The sequence below is a fragment of the Caenorhabditis briggsae genome (genome assembly GCF_000004555.2).
Source record: "Caenorhabditis briggsae complete genome, chrI, whole genome shotgun sequence".
Taxonomy (NCBI): Eukaryota; Metazoa; Nematoda; class Chromadorea; order Rhabditida; family Rhabditidae; genus Caenorhabditis; species Caenorhabditis briggsae.
In genome coordinates this window covers 2547899-2563153 of record NC_013489.2, presented here as the reverse complement: position 1 = coordinate 2563153, position 15255 = coordinate 2547899, and the positions used below count along the sequence as shown (strand labels likewise).

At 38.9% G+C, this 15255-nt stretch overlaps 5 protein-coding genes across 5 annotated transcripts in view; 3 read left to right on the top strand and 2 right to left on the bottom strand.

Moving 5' to 3' along the window:
- Positions 1-1574, bottom strand: part of Cbr-drag-1 — a gene marked incomplete at both ends in the record, with an annotated part of 3049 nt that extends 1475 nt beyond the window's left edge. Inside the window, 2 exons of the mRNA XM_045241847.1 lie at positions 714-987; positions 1529-1574. Coding sequence (XP_045097495.1) covers positions 714-987; positions 1529-1574 — 320 coding nt within the window. The remainder of the gene's footprint in view (positions 1-713; positions 988-1528) is intronic.
- A 4097-nt stretch (positions 1575-5671) lies between these two features.
- CBG22146 lies at positions 5672-8980 on the top strand (the record flags this gene model as incomplete). The annotated part of the gene is made up of 9 exons (XM_045241842.1): positions 5672-5772; positions 5821-5990; positions 6035-6233; positions 6520-6760; positions 7115-7380; positions 7769-7968; positions 8356-8431; positions 8478-8570; positions 8617-8980. The coding sequence occupies 9 exons, from the start codon at positions 5672-5674 to the stop codon at positions 8978-8980; spliced, it is 1710 nt and encodes a 569-aa protein (XP_045097494.1).
- A 750-nt stretch (positions 8981-9730) lies between these two features.
- Positions 9731-11127, bottom strand: CBG22145 (the record flags this gene model as incomplete). Its single annotated transcript, XM_002638873.2, has 4 exons — positions 9731-9997; positions 10217-10459; positions 10527-10826; positions 11116-11127. 4 exons carry the CDS (start codon positions 11125-11127, stop codon positions 9731-9733), a joined length of 822 nt encoding a protein of 273 aa, XP_002638919.2.
- Positions 11128-11475: 348 nt separating this feature from the next.
- On the top strand, positions 11476-13621 carry CBG22144 (the record flags this gene model as incomplete). The annotated part of the gene is made up of 3 exons (XM_002638872.2): positions 11476-11619; positions 12493-13049; positions 13480-13621. 3 exons carry the CDS (start codon positions 11476-11478, stop codon positions 13619-13621), a joined length of 843 nt encoding a protein of 280 aa, XP_002638918.2.
- A 620-nt stretch (positions 13622-14241) lies between these two features.
- Positions 14242-14807, top strand: CBG22143 (the record flags this gene model as incomplete). The annotated part of the gene is made up of 4 exons (XM_002638871.1): positions 14242-14313; positions 14363-14411; positions 14457-14644; positions 14694-14807. 4 exons carry the CDS (start codon positions 14242-14244, stop codon positions 14805-14807), a joined length of 423 nt encoding a protein of 140 aa, XP_002638917.1.
- Between the last annotated feature and the right edge of the window lie 448 nt (positions 14808-15255).

Here is a 15255-nt window from a genome sequence, read left to right as displayed (position 1 = left end):
TGTCACGCGTTTCATAAAGGGGCGTGTCACTTTGCAACTTGCGGCGCGCCCACATTTTATTGAATAGACAATATCTCGATTTGTATACGAGATATCAAAAAGTAGTCAACTGATAAAATATTGCTGATAATATGATCAACATTTTATCAATTGACAAATTGTTGATATCTTTTATATGAACCGAAATAATCGAGCACAAAAGGCTTCTAGTGAGCTCATCGTTGGTTGCGCCGCCATACTACACATTGCACTTTGAGCTCGATTATCTCGGTTCCTCTGGGCAAGATTGAAAAGTAGTCAACTGATAAAATGTTGGTTATACTATGATAAACATTTTATCGTTTGCACCAATCGAAAAAACATAACATTTTACATCATCACAGATAACCAAAAATATAAAATGTCGTAAGGCTTATACTAAATTTTCATTCTGTTTTTCAGCCAACCCCAGCTACACGCATCCAACCACAAAGAAAAGTGGTCCAGGCCAGAAGGTAGAAGGATGATGCTCAAAAGAAAGCTCGTGGACAAAAGAATACTGTCAAGGCCTAAATTGGAAAATGTTTCTTTCGTTGTCGAGTTTTGTTAAGTCTCAAAAATTGAATACAGTCTGTCTTAGTTTAAAGTCGCATAGTCAGTGGTATAAAGCTCCCCGTGGACTATTCAAGGTTCTTATAAGGTAGGTTAAAGTGTTCAACGACTCAACGACTCACGTATTCACAGGTTTCTTCTTGAGACCCATTTGATTCTCATTACACGACTCCCACTTCTCGCACTCAAACTCCTTCCAATGCCTCCTCATAACCAGTTCCGACGAATGGAATCTCAGATTTCCATGACAAAACTTCTGCGTGTCATTCATACATTTCAGATAGGTCTGCAGTACTTGGCAGTACCTCTCTGTGGCTTTTGGCACTAGATTCTCGTAGTCCTTGGTTTTCTGAAACCATGCGGCGCACTCCTCGACACGACACGGATTGATGGGTTCTGGAAAAGAGTTTTGGGGTTTTCATTAGTTTTTGAATAATTAGGTTAGATGTAAAATTTTCTGCTGAATCGATGGGTGTAAAATTCAAAGCTGTAACTGTAATATGAAGCAAGTTATGCCAATTTTCTAGAAGATGCAACTGAAAAACACTCATAAGTGACTTCATAATTAAGCTACAGTTTTGATTTTTATACCAATCGATTTCTCATAAAATTTTGCATTTAATGGTTTAATGAAAAAAAAGAGTTTCAAGACAATAGGGGTTGAACCCGCGACCCTCGGATTCAAAACGGAGAGCGCTAGCCAGTAAGCCACGCGCGCAACACCATAACGCTGTAGTGGAGGACAGAAAAGAATGAGGGTGCGGTGGGAAAGAGCTATTTGGAGATTTAGTGTCTTGTTTAAAAAAAAAGATTTCTTCCATGGAAACCATGCATCAGAAAAGTGCTCATAAGTCTCTTCGTCGTTCAGCTGGAGCTTTTATTTTTATATCAATCGATTCCTCATAAAATTTCGCATCTGATGGTGCTAACGACTCACCAAGAAACAACAAAATAACATAGAGAAGAAGATAGACTATCGACATACTCCGTCGAGGAGCCTTCTCATCTCACGGTTCCTCTTTTTTGTGACCTGGAAATTTTTTTTTGAATTTTTGGGAATTCAAAATCGTATAGTGAATGAAAGAAATTTTTTATATAAAACAAAGGAAAAAGCTGGGTAGAAGAAGGAAGATTTATGATTTTGGAAGGGAGGAAGGGGTCAAAATAAGAAAAATGAGGTTTCTCTTGAGGCGGTGGGTAATGAAAAAGATTTTTTGAGAAGTTAAAAAATTGGCCTAATTTTTTTTGGATCGAGATAAGCGCACATAAGAAAAGTGACACCGATTTGATGTGTCATTGATTGATGATAGCCGGAAATTAGAGGGGGTTATAATGAAGATTAATAGAGGGGAGAGGGGAGTTAAGGATTACTGTAGATTACGGTAATCCGGAAATAAGGATATTTTTTTAAAATCCAACATTTTGAAAAGTCCAAAATTCCGGACTTGCTCTTATTGAAGCACACTCAAACCATCAACTTTGAGCTCAATTATCTCGATTCTTGGGAAAGATATAAAAAATACGTCAACTGATAAAATTTTAGGGATATTATGATAAGCAGTTTATCAGTTGACAAATTTTTGATATCTTTCACAGGAATCGAGGTAATTGAGCTCTAAGATGACGGCTTCGGTGGGACTCTATTAGAGGAAATACGGTACTTTCCAAAATCCAAAACTATGAAAATTCATGAAATAGCTAATTTTGTTTTTTTTTTTTGTTTTTTGGACCCATTTTTCGCTATCTCATGATTTCCAAAGTTTTCGATTAAGCTAGATATTTTCAATTTTTACAAAAAATTAGTTGTTTCTGTGTCAGAAAAGTCTTAAATTGTTAAATTTTAGGTTGTTCTCAAAAATCCAAAACTATGAAAATTTATTTAAAAAAAAACTAATTTTGCCTTTACAGTTTTTAAACATTTGTTTAAATCAAATTAAATTATTTTATGATTTTTCAAAGTTTTTGGCTTTTTTTTAAATATTTTCAATTTCCACAAAAATCAGTTTTTCTGTGCCAGAAAAGTCTTAAATGGTTAATTTTGAGTCTAATTATCTCGGTTCCTGTAAAAGATATCAAAAAGTTATCAACTGATAAACTGATTATCAAATTATCTACATATTTTTTTCAGTTGACAAATTTTCAATATCTTTTGTGGGAACTGAGATAATTGAGCTCAAAGTGCGTGATGAGCTACGCGGTTGGTTGTCCCACCACTACACTTGCACTTTGAGCTCAATTATCTAGATTTCCGTAGAAGGTATAAAAAATTATCAACTGATAAAATGTTCTTCATATTAAAATAAACATTTTTTTAGTTGACCACTTTTTGATACCTCCTACAGAAAATGAAAAAAAAAACTGAGGCAAAGTTTGGATCCTTCAATTACAGATTTCTCTCTACATATGAAATTTGACCTTAATCATCTCAAATTCTGTAAAAGGTATCAAAAATTAGTCAACGGATAAAATATTGGTGATATTATGATAAACAATTTATTAGTTGACAACTTTTTGAAAGCTTTCACAGGAAACGAGATAACTTGAGTCAAAGTTGGGACCCTTTCCTCCACAAAAGGGGCTTTATTCAAAATCAAAAAAATCAAAAATGATCACCCCATTTCTTATCAAATTGTGCAAAAAACAAAAAAATAAGTATATATTTTTAAAATCAATAAACACACAGCAAAAGCGTACAGAGTCATACGTATTGTGCATTTCTACAGAAATGAGAGGGAAAAAGAAGAAGAAGAAGAAAGAGTAAATTGATAAAAAGAAGAGAAACGGGAAGAAAACGAGCATTTATGTTTGCTCACTTCCTGTGCATTTTCTGTTACTTCCGAGAGAAAATAACGGGATGTTTTAAGGGATTTTTGAAACTTGAAAACAGAAAATAATCTTGATCTGAAACTATAAAAACGATATTGTTGGAAGAAAGAGCTCAAGGAGTTAAGCAAGCTGATGGGATTATACTTAGGGGATCGTGTAGCTCAGCTGAGCTACACGGCTGCGAACAGGACAACAAGAAAAAACCTTCTGAATTGGCAAAACAATCGATACAAGAAATTTTGATGATCAAACTTCCTGATCATCAGCAATGTTCGCCAAAATAGGGATGGGCTTGACTGGTTTCGAACATTTGCGATTGGTTAGGAAAAGGGACGGTAAGTTTGTGTGTTAAGGAATTCTAGTTGTCCTGAATTTTGATATTTGAAGCTTTGAGGAAGATTTAAAAATGCAAAAAAACCAATAGAAAAGTTGAAGCTTTAAGAATACCGTACTTGGTCTAAACTATCTACAATGCGTCAACTTTGAGCCTTTATATCTCACTTCTGGTAAAAGATATCAAAAAGTAGTCAACTAACAAATTTTTTATCATTTTATCAGCAATGTTTTATTAGTTGACTACTTTTTGAAATCTTTTATAAAAAACGAGATATATAAACTCAAAGTTGGCAATGTGGAGAAACTTCAAGAGGCCGCCGCACTGCTTCCAGCGGAGCTATGCGGTGTATTTCATATTTAAAAATATAACATAAAAAAGAGACTAAAATCTGATTTGTTTAAAATTTCCTAAAACACACTAAAAATCTAGTGCTTCATTTTTGCAGATGAGTCTTGAAGAGATATGCCTAGCTCACATCAGTTGGTTCTGCGTCTTCAGCACTTCCACGTGGCATATCTCCTCTGGGTCCAATTATATGGAAAAGATGTCAACTACAAAAATAAAGCTCTAATCATGTTTTATAGAAACTAAAAATTTCAGAAAAATCAGCCAAATTTGAGTAATTATTTTTAAAGATTGAAGTGGGCGACCTCTAAAAGAATCAATGGCGGCTTAAGTGGACAGGACCTAAAAAAGAGTGGTTCAAACTTTTTGGATTATTCTGAAATCTTCAGAGTATACTATTCAAATTTAGAGCTTCATTTTTCTAGTTGACCACTTTTTCGAAAAATGAGGTCCTGAGAAGATATGCCACGTGGAAGCGCATTCATCTTTTGGCGCCGACCGTCGCGCTAGTCAAGGCAGTACCTTGAGAGTAGGCCGCTTCCATGTGGCATATCTCCTCTGGGTCGAATTTTACAAAAAAGTTGTCAACTACAAAAATGAAGCTCTAGTCAAGTTTTATACCCACAGAAATTCTCAGATCAATACAACCAAGTATAATGGCTTTTTCATGACTTTTAAAATTTGTATTGAAAATATGGAAACTCTAGTTAGATACTGTTGGTTCTAGATATTCTGGATTCCTTGGAGCATTCTAACTAGCAAGGTAGGCGCTAGTTGAAGCTTGCTATAAAAACCATTGTAAAAACTAGGCTTAGCGACTCATAGCGACCGCATAGCTCAGCCAGAAGCAGTGGGCCGGTTCTAACATGTTGAAGATGATCCCAATTTTGACCTAATTTATCTCGGTTCCTGTGAAAGATATCAAAAAGTTGTCAACTGACAAAATGTTTTTGATATCATGTTAAACATTTTGTTGGTTGACCATTTTTTGATACCTCTTACAGTAACCGAGATAAATGGGATTAAAGTTGAAGGTTAGGGTTAAGCCTAACCTTACACTGTAAGGCTTACAGTAACCCCTGTGAAAAGAACTACAAAATCGCTATGAAGCCAACAAATGAATAAGCGAAAAGACCATTAACACGAAACACAAAACAATAAATCAGCTTTTTCTTCTTTTTCATGTCCTTATCACCTAGCCGTGGGCCGTCTATCAAAAGACACAATTGTTGCAACAAATTAATGACGCATTCCTCGCTTTTCCTTTCTTTTCTCCTGCCTTTATTGTCTACCTTCCCAAAACCCCAATCATCAGAAGACTCCTCCTCTGTGTCTACCCCCCGAAATTCTTGGACCCCCCTTTCTCTAGCCACCCTCTTCCTCTTCTACACTATCTCGTTTGAGTTGACGCATCTCAAGTGCGCCCTTGGCGCGTTATTGGATAGATGCTATTCAATAAAAGACAAGGATATAAGATGTACCAACCTCATTATGGGAATTTAATCGATTTTTCTTAATTTTTTGTACCTAAAATATATTTTTTACCCTAATATAACTGTATTTAATTTAAAAATGAACTCTAATAATGCCTTGGATCTCAAATCAAAGCGAATCGTGTACCAAATGAGTCTAGAGCTGGAGCAAACCGATGTCAATCATGATTTTCATAATGCGTAAGTATTTTAAAGTGGCCTAGAAAACCTAAACCTCGGCCATTACAGTCTTCTCTCACTCCAAATGCCAGATCTCGACAAAAACTCCGGTTTCGATGGTTTCCTGAAACTCCAAGAAGACATCAAAGAATCTCTCAGGAATTTTATGCGATTCGGGCAAAAGTCCGATTTATTATCCCAGCTAAACGGTCAACAACTCAAATGTGTCAGCCAGATGTGTAAGTTTTAAGGGTTCAATTTGAAAACTTTTTGTTATTTTTAGTGAAATCTCGATCTACGACATCTTCTAGTGGAAAAACATCGAATGGCGAATATTCTGGCGAGCGAATCAGGGCGAAAAGTGTGAAAGCCGTTGAAGAAGACATTCCCCCAGTACCATTTGGAATACCACCGTTAGAAGTCAATGGTTTGTATCGGGACGATGGTTTGGATGAGGAGGAGCACTATAGCGATATGGATTGGTTAGTAAAAAAGAGGCAAAATAGATTTGAGAGGGGGAGGAGTCGAACTTTGGTGTTGAGATTGGTAGACAAGTTTCTTACCAGTTGCGCTATACCGGCGCGCGCGGCTACGCCCAATGTTTTGATATAAGAAAAACCCGAACGACAGTGGTGGCTGGCTCCCACTGTCCTCATTGTGGCGCAATGGTAGCAGCTCTGTCTTTCAATCTGGAACTTGTTGGTTCGACTCCCACCACCTCTCAATCTGTTTTTGCTTTCTTTTTTAATCAATTAAGATTTAATTCAGGCTCAACAGTCAACGTTCAAGCAGATTCCCAGAGGAACCCATACCGAAATCTGCACCTGTCAAGTCCAAAACTCCAGAAGTTCCGAAATCTGTGAAATTTTCGGAACCAGTCAAAAAAATAGCTTCAAGAGCGAGACCGATTCAGAAATCTGATGCTCAGATTCAAACTGATCAGTTGGTGTTGAAGAAGGATGAGCAAGAAGAGAATTTGAAGAAAACTAGTGGGAGGAGTGAGAAAATTGTAAGTTTTTAATTTGAGCCTAAATAACTCGGTTCCTGTGAAAGATATCAAGAAGTAGTAAACTGCCAAAATATTGGAAATTTTATAACAAACATTTTGTTAGTTAACCACTTTTTGATATCTCTTGTAAAAACTGAGATAATAAAGCTCAACGTAAGCTACTTGGTCGGCGTCACCACTATGCTTGCACTTTAAGCTCTACTATCTAGATTTCTGTAAGAGATTTCAAAAAATAGTTAACTGATGAAATATAGGAAAATTCAAGGAAAACATTTTGTTTGTTGAACACTTTTTGATATCCTACGAAATGAGATATATGGGCTCTGAATTTATTTTATATCTAAAAAATTCAAGACCGCTGAAACTGGAACCAACTGTCGATTGCTGATCACTCCAAGAGTAGAAGAGGATTTTTCTGGTAAATCCTCTCCACTTTTATCACCAATCAGTACAGTACCCTCGGATATTAGTGAAGGAGAAGTCTTGGGACCGGTGAGCAATGTGATTGTGGTCCGAACCGATGGATCGATTGTGCCAACGCCGCGTGTCTTGGAGGATGATGAAGAAAATATTCTAATTGCTAAATCGGTTAGCCCGTTTGGTGTGGCTGAAATTGATATGTCTATTTCATCGGCTCACAGTCATTAATAAAATATTTTTTTTGAAGATTTTTTTGCTAATTTTTTTGGTTGAATCGGATTCTAATCCACTATTCGATATCTTTTAAGCAAATTACATAACTTTTTCTGAAGATTAATTTTCAGCCTGGCCCGGGATTTCAGCCTAACACACATGAAAAATGAGCGGTAGCTGCGGTATAACAGAGTGAGTTGGTTTTGTATTCGCGCTCCCTTTTGGTCGCCCACGGCGGCCTCCTTCCGCTAGTGCCCCCATGGCGCAGTGGTTTTGCTCTAGACCTTCAATTCGACCCTTGTTGGTTCGACTCCTCGCATCCTTGAAACCTTTTTTGCTTTGTTTTTATCAACTTTAATGACAAAACATTTGCAGCCCGGACACACCTCCGCCTAAAATCTCCTACAAAAATCGGAGAGCCGGGAAAGGCGAGGCCTATGAGCCCACATCTCACGAGCATGTCGCAAATACAGTATCCCATGCAGTCGGTATAGGACCATCCATATTCATTTTCTACTTTTTTATGTGTGAATATGCCCATCGAGAACTACAGCATATCCTTATGGTGATTTATGGTGAGTGCTTTTTTGTGACTTTTAAAAAAACAGGCTGAATCTTGTTTTCAGAATCTGAAATTTGGTAATTATAATAAACAAAACTAGAGCTTCATTTTTATAGTTAACAACTTTTTTGTAGCTTTTCTCCTTGAAAAGATATGCCACGTGGAAGCCCTAGTACCTCGGGGCGCCGCCACCACAAGTGGATAGGGCGATTTGGGAAGGTGAGCCTCTTCCTCGCGGTATAACTCCTCTGGGTCAAATTTCACAAAAAAGTTGTCAACTACAAAAATAAAGCCCTATTTAAGTTTGATATTCTGACAAAATTTCAAAGATTTTGAAATAGTTTGAAATACTTTTGTAGGGCGCTGAAAATATGCATCATTAAAACTAAATTTTTTCCAGGAACATTCACAACACTATTATTCACCACCAGCACTGTTTATCATTTTTGCGAGTTTCTGTTCCGACAACAGAATAAGTAAGACATCTGGACAAACCCACCACACATATTGAAACTTTTATAGGCATCGAAAACTACGATACTATCTTCATATTTGTGATCGTGCAGCTATCTATTTGTTCATCGCTGCTTCATATACTCCTTGGTTAACTTTAAGGTAACAGGCATCTGGGCAAACCGACAAACATACACTTGAATTTCAGACACTGCGGTTTACCAGGTCTCAATTTAAAATGGATGATATGGGTGTTCGCGCTGCTCGGCATACTGTACCAGTACAACTTTCACGAAAGATACAAAACGCTGGAAACCATTTTATACATTTTCATCGCCGCCGGACCATCCGTTGCAATTTTCACAATGAACGATCGAACGGGTCTCGAGTGGATGATGATCGGAGGAATGATGTACGCAGTTGGTGTTGTCTTCTTCAAGCTAGATGGGATTCTGGCGTTCGCTCATGCGATATGGCACGTCTTTGTAATTCTAGGCGCATCGTGTCATACCTATGCGGTCTATGCGTTCTTGTTGGGTCCGGATAAGAATAATCCCGTGCCGGACGTTTGAATTTTTTTTTGAAATTTAGTTATTTTGTTGCTTTTAGGTGTTTTTGCTTCAAGGTGTTCAGGTATTCTCTAGTTTTTACGTGTGCCATGTGCTTGAGCTTTTGTTAAAGTCGGTCAAAGTTTCAGAACTAATCTGAAACTTTGAGAGTACATAAAAATTGACTGGAGCTTCATTTTTGCAGTTGACAACTTTTTTGTAAAACCAGGTCCTGATGAGATATGCCACGTGGAAGTCGCTGACTCTGTGGCTCGCCAGACAGGTCTCCGCCTCTCAAAGTGTCATATCTTTTTTAGGTCAAATTTTAGCAAAAACTTGTCAACTACAAAAATAAAGATCTAGTATTGTTTAGTACACTCTAAAAATTTCAGACCAATCAGATTAGTTATAACCTTTTTTGTAAGTCTTAAAAGTCGTCATGCCATATTTTTTTAAATAGAAGTCTTTGAGCTCAATTATCTCGATCCTTGTGAAAGATATCAAAAAGTTGTCAACTGATAAATTGTTTATCATATTATCACTTACACTTTATCAGTTGACAAGTTTTTGATATCTCTAATTGGAACCGAGATAATTGAGCTCCAAGTTGAAGGTTCGGGTGTGCTTCTATTAAAGGAAATACGGTATATTTTCTGCTTGAAGCTTGAGCACAACTAACTTCTGTATTATAGGTCTCTAACGCTAAGATGTTGCCATATAAAATTTGAAAGTATAAAACAATAAATCAAGTCCAAATTCTTCATTAATCTATTATCACTTGTTGTTATTGTTATCATCGTCACAGGTGGTTCCACGCTTTTCCGGATGAGCCAACTGCTTACGGAGCACATGAGCCGTCTCTTCCTCGTACTCACGAATCGATTCCATTGACATATTGAACCATTCATCCAGAAGCACATAGGCATCACGATGCATCAGACCAAAGACACGTGGATACTGCTTATGAATTGTTTTTTCGACCATACGCTGGAGACCAGTCCATTTGAAATGACAGGAGACAAGCTTATAGGCGCACATGATCTGAAATTTAGCTTGAAAAAAAAAAGAAAAAAGGTTTGGCACCAACGGGGGGGGGTTGAACCTGCGACCCTCGGATTCAAAATGGAGAGCGCTAGCCAGTAAGCCACGCGTGCTACATTGAGGCATGGTGGTGGAGGGCGGATAAGAATGAGGGCGCGGTGGGGAGTTGAAAGGGGGTGGGAGGTGTTAGAAAATGAACAAAAAGAGCAAGAAACTCACCGGATCATGTTCATCAATCCAGTCCTCATCTAGTGGTCCTCGTTCCACACATTCTGGCTCAAAAATGCTCGCATCCTTTTCCTTTTTATAGTTTTTGGCTCCAAAAATGTCATTATCCGCGATATCGACCCAGACAATTTCTCGCTTTTCCGGACCATCCAACGCATTTTCAGTACTTCCGTTGTCTGGTAAATGGAGAGTTTCAATGACTTGATGGAAGTTCTCTTTCATGTATCCCGGGTTCTAAAATACGAAATTTATCATTAGAGCGCACTTGCTAAACTTATTACACTATTATTGTAAGACTTACCGTAAGCACCGTTTTACAGTATGGATATGCGTTCCAGCTCTCCTCGTGAATCTCGAAAGCCTCTGGCGGCAGAAGCTTCTGGAGCACCCATGGAGCTTTCGAACGGAGGCGGTAGATTTTTTTGGTATATGTGCCGGTGACAGTCTGTCCGGGACGCAAATCATCACTAGTGAATTCTCGTTGCTCAAGGAATTCGGCTCCCTCACCACCACCCGTTTCATTACGACTGCAAGCGGAAACTGCGTACAGTAGGCCACGCTCGAACTCGTCCACAGAGAGCGGCAATGGGATACGGTATTCCTGGAAGAAAATATGTAATTTTTGAACTTGAAACAAAGAAAATAGCCTTCTTTTCCCTCTCTCTACTAGAAAAAAATCAACTAAAAATAAAAAAAAACTATTTCAATCCCTGCGGGTTCGAACCATGGTGCTGGGATTGACGGGCAAAAACTCGTCTACTGAGCCACCGGGCACGTTAATATCTGTGAGGCATACTCTGTACACAAGCGTGCGGGGGGTCGGCGTCGTCACTTGGCGCCAAGTTCAAAATTCAAAAAAAATCCAAAAATCCAAAAACTCAAGTGCTCACCTTTATAATCATAATTACGTTCGGAAAATTAATTTGATAGCAGGTCTGACTTCTTTTTGGATGCCTTTTTAGGAGCCAATGATGACTGCCAGCTAACAGGGACGTGGATCAGGTGGCTGGAAAGGCAGCAAATTTGAATTTCAATTTTTCAGAAGAGGAGGCGAACGTGGCAAAGTTTTCTGGGTAAGAAGAAGAGGAGAACATTCGTTTTGAAATCGTTTTTTTTTCGAAGAGAGAGAGAGGATAAAACTGGATCTTCTAGAATAAAAAAAGAAGAATAAGAGGGAAAAATAATTGGCATTGGCCGAGGGAGAAGAAAACGCGATAGGAGTAGATAAAACGAGGGAAATCGGAGGGGAAATGAGGAATTCGAAGGACACATGGACATCTGGACACGATGACGTGGCATGGAGACGAAGGAATACTGTAGAATTTTGGATGAGCGATGGGAGTGGAAGAAGAAGCGTTTGGGTGGACAAGGATCGACTCTTTGTGCTCGGAATGGTTTGTTTTTTTTGTTTGAAAGTGTCAGTTTTTATGAAAGTCGGTGGCGGGAGATTTGAAATTCAAATGTTGAATTGCGAGATGTTGATGCAAGCGCGCCCAATTGAGAAGCAAGGAATTCAATTTTCAAAGCGTTGCAAAATTACTTCAACTTTTGTCAATGTTCTTGAAAATTCTTGAGTATACTAAACAAAACAAGAGCTTCATTTTCGTAGTTGACAACTTTCTTGTAGAAATTGATCTAAAAAAGATATGGCGCCTGGAAGAAGCCCACCTTCCTTGCACGCTGGTCGCACAAGCGGTGGAGGTACCCCAACTTCCACGTGACATATCTCCTCAGGACCTAATTTTATAGAAAAGTTGTTAACTACGAAATCAAAGCTGAGGAATAGGGCTATAATTTTGTAGTTGACACCTTTTTTGTAAAATTTGATCTGGAGAATATATGCTGTGTGGAAGTATTCGTACTTGGACGGTTGGGGATAAATTTCGAAAAATTTAAGGAATTCCCAATTTTTGAGGTTCAAACTTTCAAGTATACAATACTTGAACTCAAAAATTATCTTCTAAGAATTGAAACAGCGCAAAAATCGCAATTTCCGTTCGCCTGCTTCTCTCTCCTTCTCAATTCGAACGAAAAATTCTCTTTTCATCGAAAACCGGAAAACCATTGCGTCAAATCGCGGTTACGTCATTAGAAGTGACCGAAAAACACGAAATTTGCATATAAAAGGAAAACAAAAGAGTTTTGACCCCATGCGGAATTGAACCCACGACCTACTGCGCCAAAAGCAGGGATGGTAGCCAGTAGGCCACGCGCGCAATTGCCTAGAACGGTGGTGGAGGGTGTACACAAGCCTGCGCTAATTTCAGAAGACCTATCCAGAAGTCGTGGATCTCACCCAAATCAGTCCCTTGGCTAGTCAAGTCCTCGAACAACTTCTCACCGGCCATCGTCGCTATTTCGTTCTTGTCTCCATGAATCAATGCGCTGAAATTTGCCACGTGGCACAAGAGCTGAAATTTCAGAACTTGCTGAAACTAGTGGAAAAGGATTTAGTTGGTCAGAGATTTGGGTCTATGGAGCAAGCAGTGGATTCTCTAACAGTTGCTATACAATTCGGAATGGCGGATGCTGTGGAGAAGTTGGTGGATGAGATCATTTTTGGATTTTCGCTGGATGAGCAATTTTTGATCTACTGTAAGAATGGAATGGCTGTTGACATGGTTTTAAACAGGAAAGCAGAGTTGGAGGGGTACGGTGGAGAAAATTCGGGACCTCGAGATGAGCAATATTTGGATCCGGGACTTTATGAGGATCTGGGGCCACAGGAGAATCCTCGGAATCAGAATCAGAATCAGATAGCAATTCCACAAGCGGCTCAAAATTCTCATATGCACAAGATTCTTTTGAATGCTGCCAAGGAGAGGTGAGAATCTGGATTTTGAAATGAAAAAAAAATTTAACCAATTTTTTAGACAAAATTGATGCTACTTTGAGCTCGCTTTTCTCGGTTCCAATAGAATATATCAAAAATTGATCAACTGATAAAATGTTTGTGATATTATAATAAACATTTTATCAGTTGACAACTTTTTGATATCTTTCTTAAAAAGCGAGATAATTGAGCTCAAAGTGAGCGCTGTTAGTAAGCTACGGGGGTGGCGCCGTTGGTTTCGCCACCACTATACTTGACCTTTGACCTCAATTATCTTGATTCCTATAAGAGATATTGAAAATTGGTCAACTGATAAAATATTACTGATATTATGAGGGGCATTTTATCAGTTGACAACTTTTTGATATCTCTTTTAGGAATCGATTTAATTGAGTTCAAAGTTAATGCGTATTTTTTTCAGATTCCGCACATTCTTGAATCGTCCCATCAACTCTGTCAAAAATGGGATTGCGTGGGTCTCCGCACAGAATCAGAGACTCATCAGAAGACCAAATGTGGGACCACCAAGAAACAGAGAATTCCAGAACTTCCAGCATTTTTAAAGAACTCGCGAATCGAAACTTGAACTTGATGAATACATATTTTTGGTTGATTTTTAGCTAGTGTTTTTTTATTACGAATATTCTGGATTCAGGATTCTTCTTTTTCAAAAGCTCACAGCTACAGTATTCCATATAGCTGAAGTTTCCCTATCGCTATTCCCCTCCATTCCCATGCTCCACCCCCACATGCAAACATTTTTGACTATAATTCGATTCACGATTTAATGTCAAAAATTGAGGTACAAGCGAACGGCGTGCCGACGAAGAATCCCACCTCGTGGGGGAGGGGTCTGCGCGAACACCGTCACGCCAAATTGCACAGTTTGAGGAGAAATAGTGTGGGGGGACAGGAGACCATGTTTTCCTGCTGTCCACTCTTGTTGTTTTCTTCTTTTCCGAACGCCATCTGAGGAGAGAGAGAGAGAGAGAGGGTTAGAGAAAGAGAGGGGAGGGGAAAGAAAGTCTGCGTCTCTTTGTCTTGGTGCTCTCTCGAGTGTCCAGTGGTGTAGACGGGTCATTCTATGTATCTACTCTCCAAGGCGCAATGTGAGTGCCCCAAATATCCCCTTCTGATTTTTCCTGAATATCCTATCTATTTACTCTCCAGGCACCTTAACTGAATGGGCGCCGGTTTCCATATTTTTGATTTTTCTGAAATTCTACTATTCTTGGATCCTTTGAATCAGAAAAATGTATACAGATGTCTAGAAGAGACTTTGTTACTTTGATTCGGATATTCAGGCATTTTCCGATGTTTTCTTAGAAGTTGGAGGCCAACATTTCAAAACAGGTGAGTTAATTTAGCTGATGAAGCATCTACAATATTATTTTTCAGTATTGGTCGTCAAGCTCCGGATGCCGACACAAAGTCGGACTCACGGAACCACCAGGCTGGGGCGAGTTCAATGTGTTGTGAATGGATTGGCTCCAGCTGCCGCAAAGGTTGTGGCTCCAGCCCATGGCTCCGTTGCTGGTCCTTCAGCTCAAGCCATCGCGCCAGTTCAAGCTCAGAAAGCTGCCAAGGTAAAATCTTTCTAAACGAGATTTAAAATGAAACATGTAATTATTTCAGAAAAGAGCGGGAGAAGGAGAAGAAGGAGCCTCAGCCAAGAAGATCCACTATCCCAACATACACTCGATTATCATTCCCTTTCATATGAAATTGCAGAAACCAATAAATATTTGATAAATTGGAATTCTGTGTGTTCTTTTTTTGTTTTGTTGGACCATCGAATTTTCAGGAACTAGACAGCGCTTCTCTGCACGTTTTTTCTAGCTCAAATGAACCTTCTAAGCCCTAACTTCTACAAAATTCGCATTTGAATCTTTTAAAACCCAAAAAAAGCATCCCAAAAAAGCAAAAATTGAGGTACAAGCGAACGGCGTGCCGACGAAGAATCCCACCTCGTGGGGGAGGGGTCTGTGCGAACACCGTCACGCCAAATTGCTCAATTTGAGGAGAAATAGTGTGGGGGGACAGGAGACCATGTTTTCCTGCTGTCCACTCTTGTTGTTTTCTCCTTTCCCGATAATGAACGGCATCTGGTTGTGAGGAGAGAGAGAGAGAGGGTTAGAGAAAGAGAGGGGAGGGGAAAGTAAGTCTGCGTCTCTTTGTCTTGGTGCTCTCTCGAGTG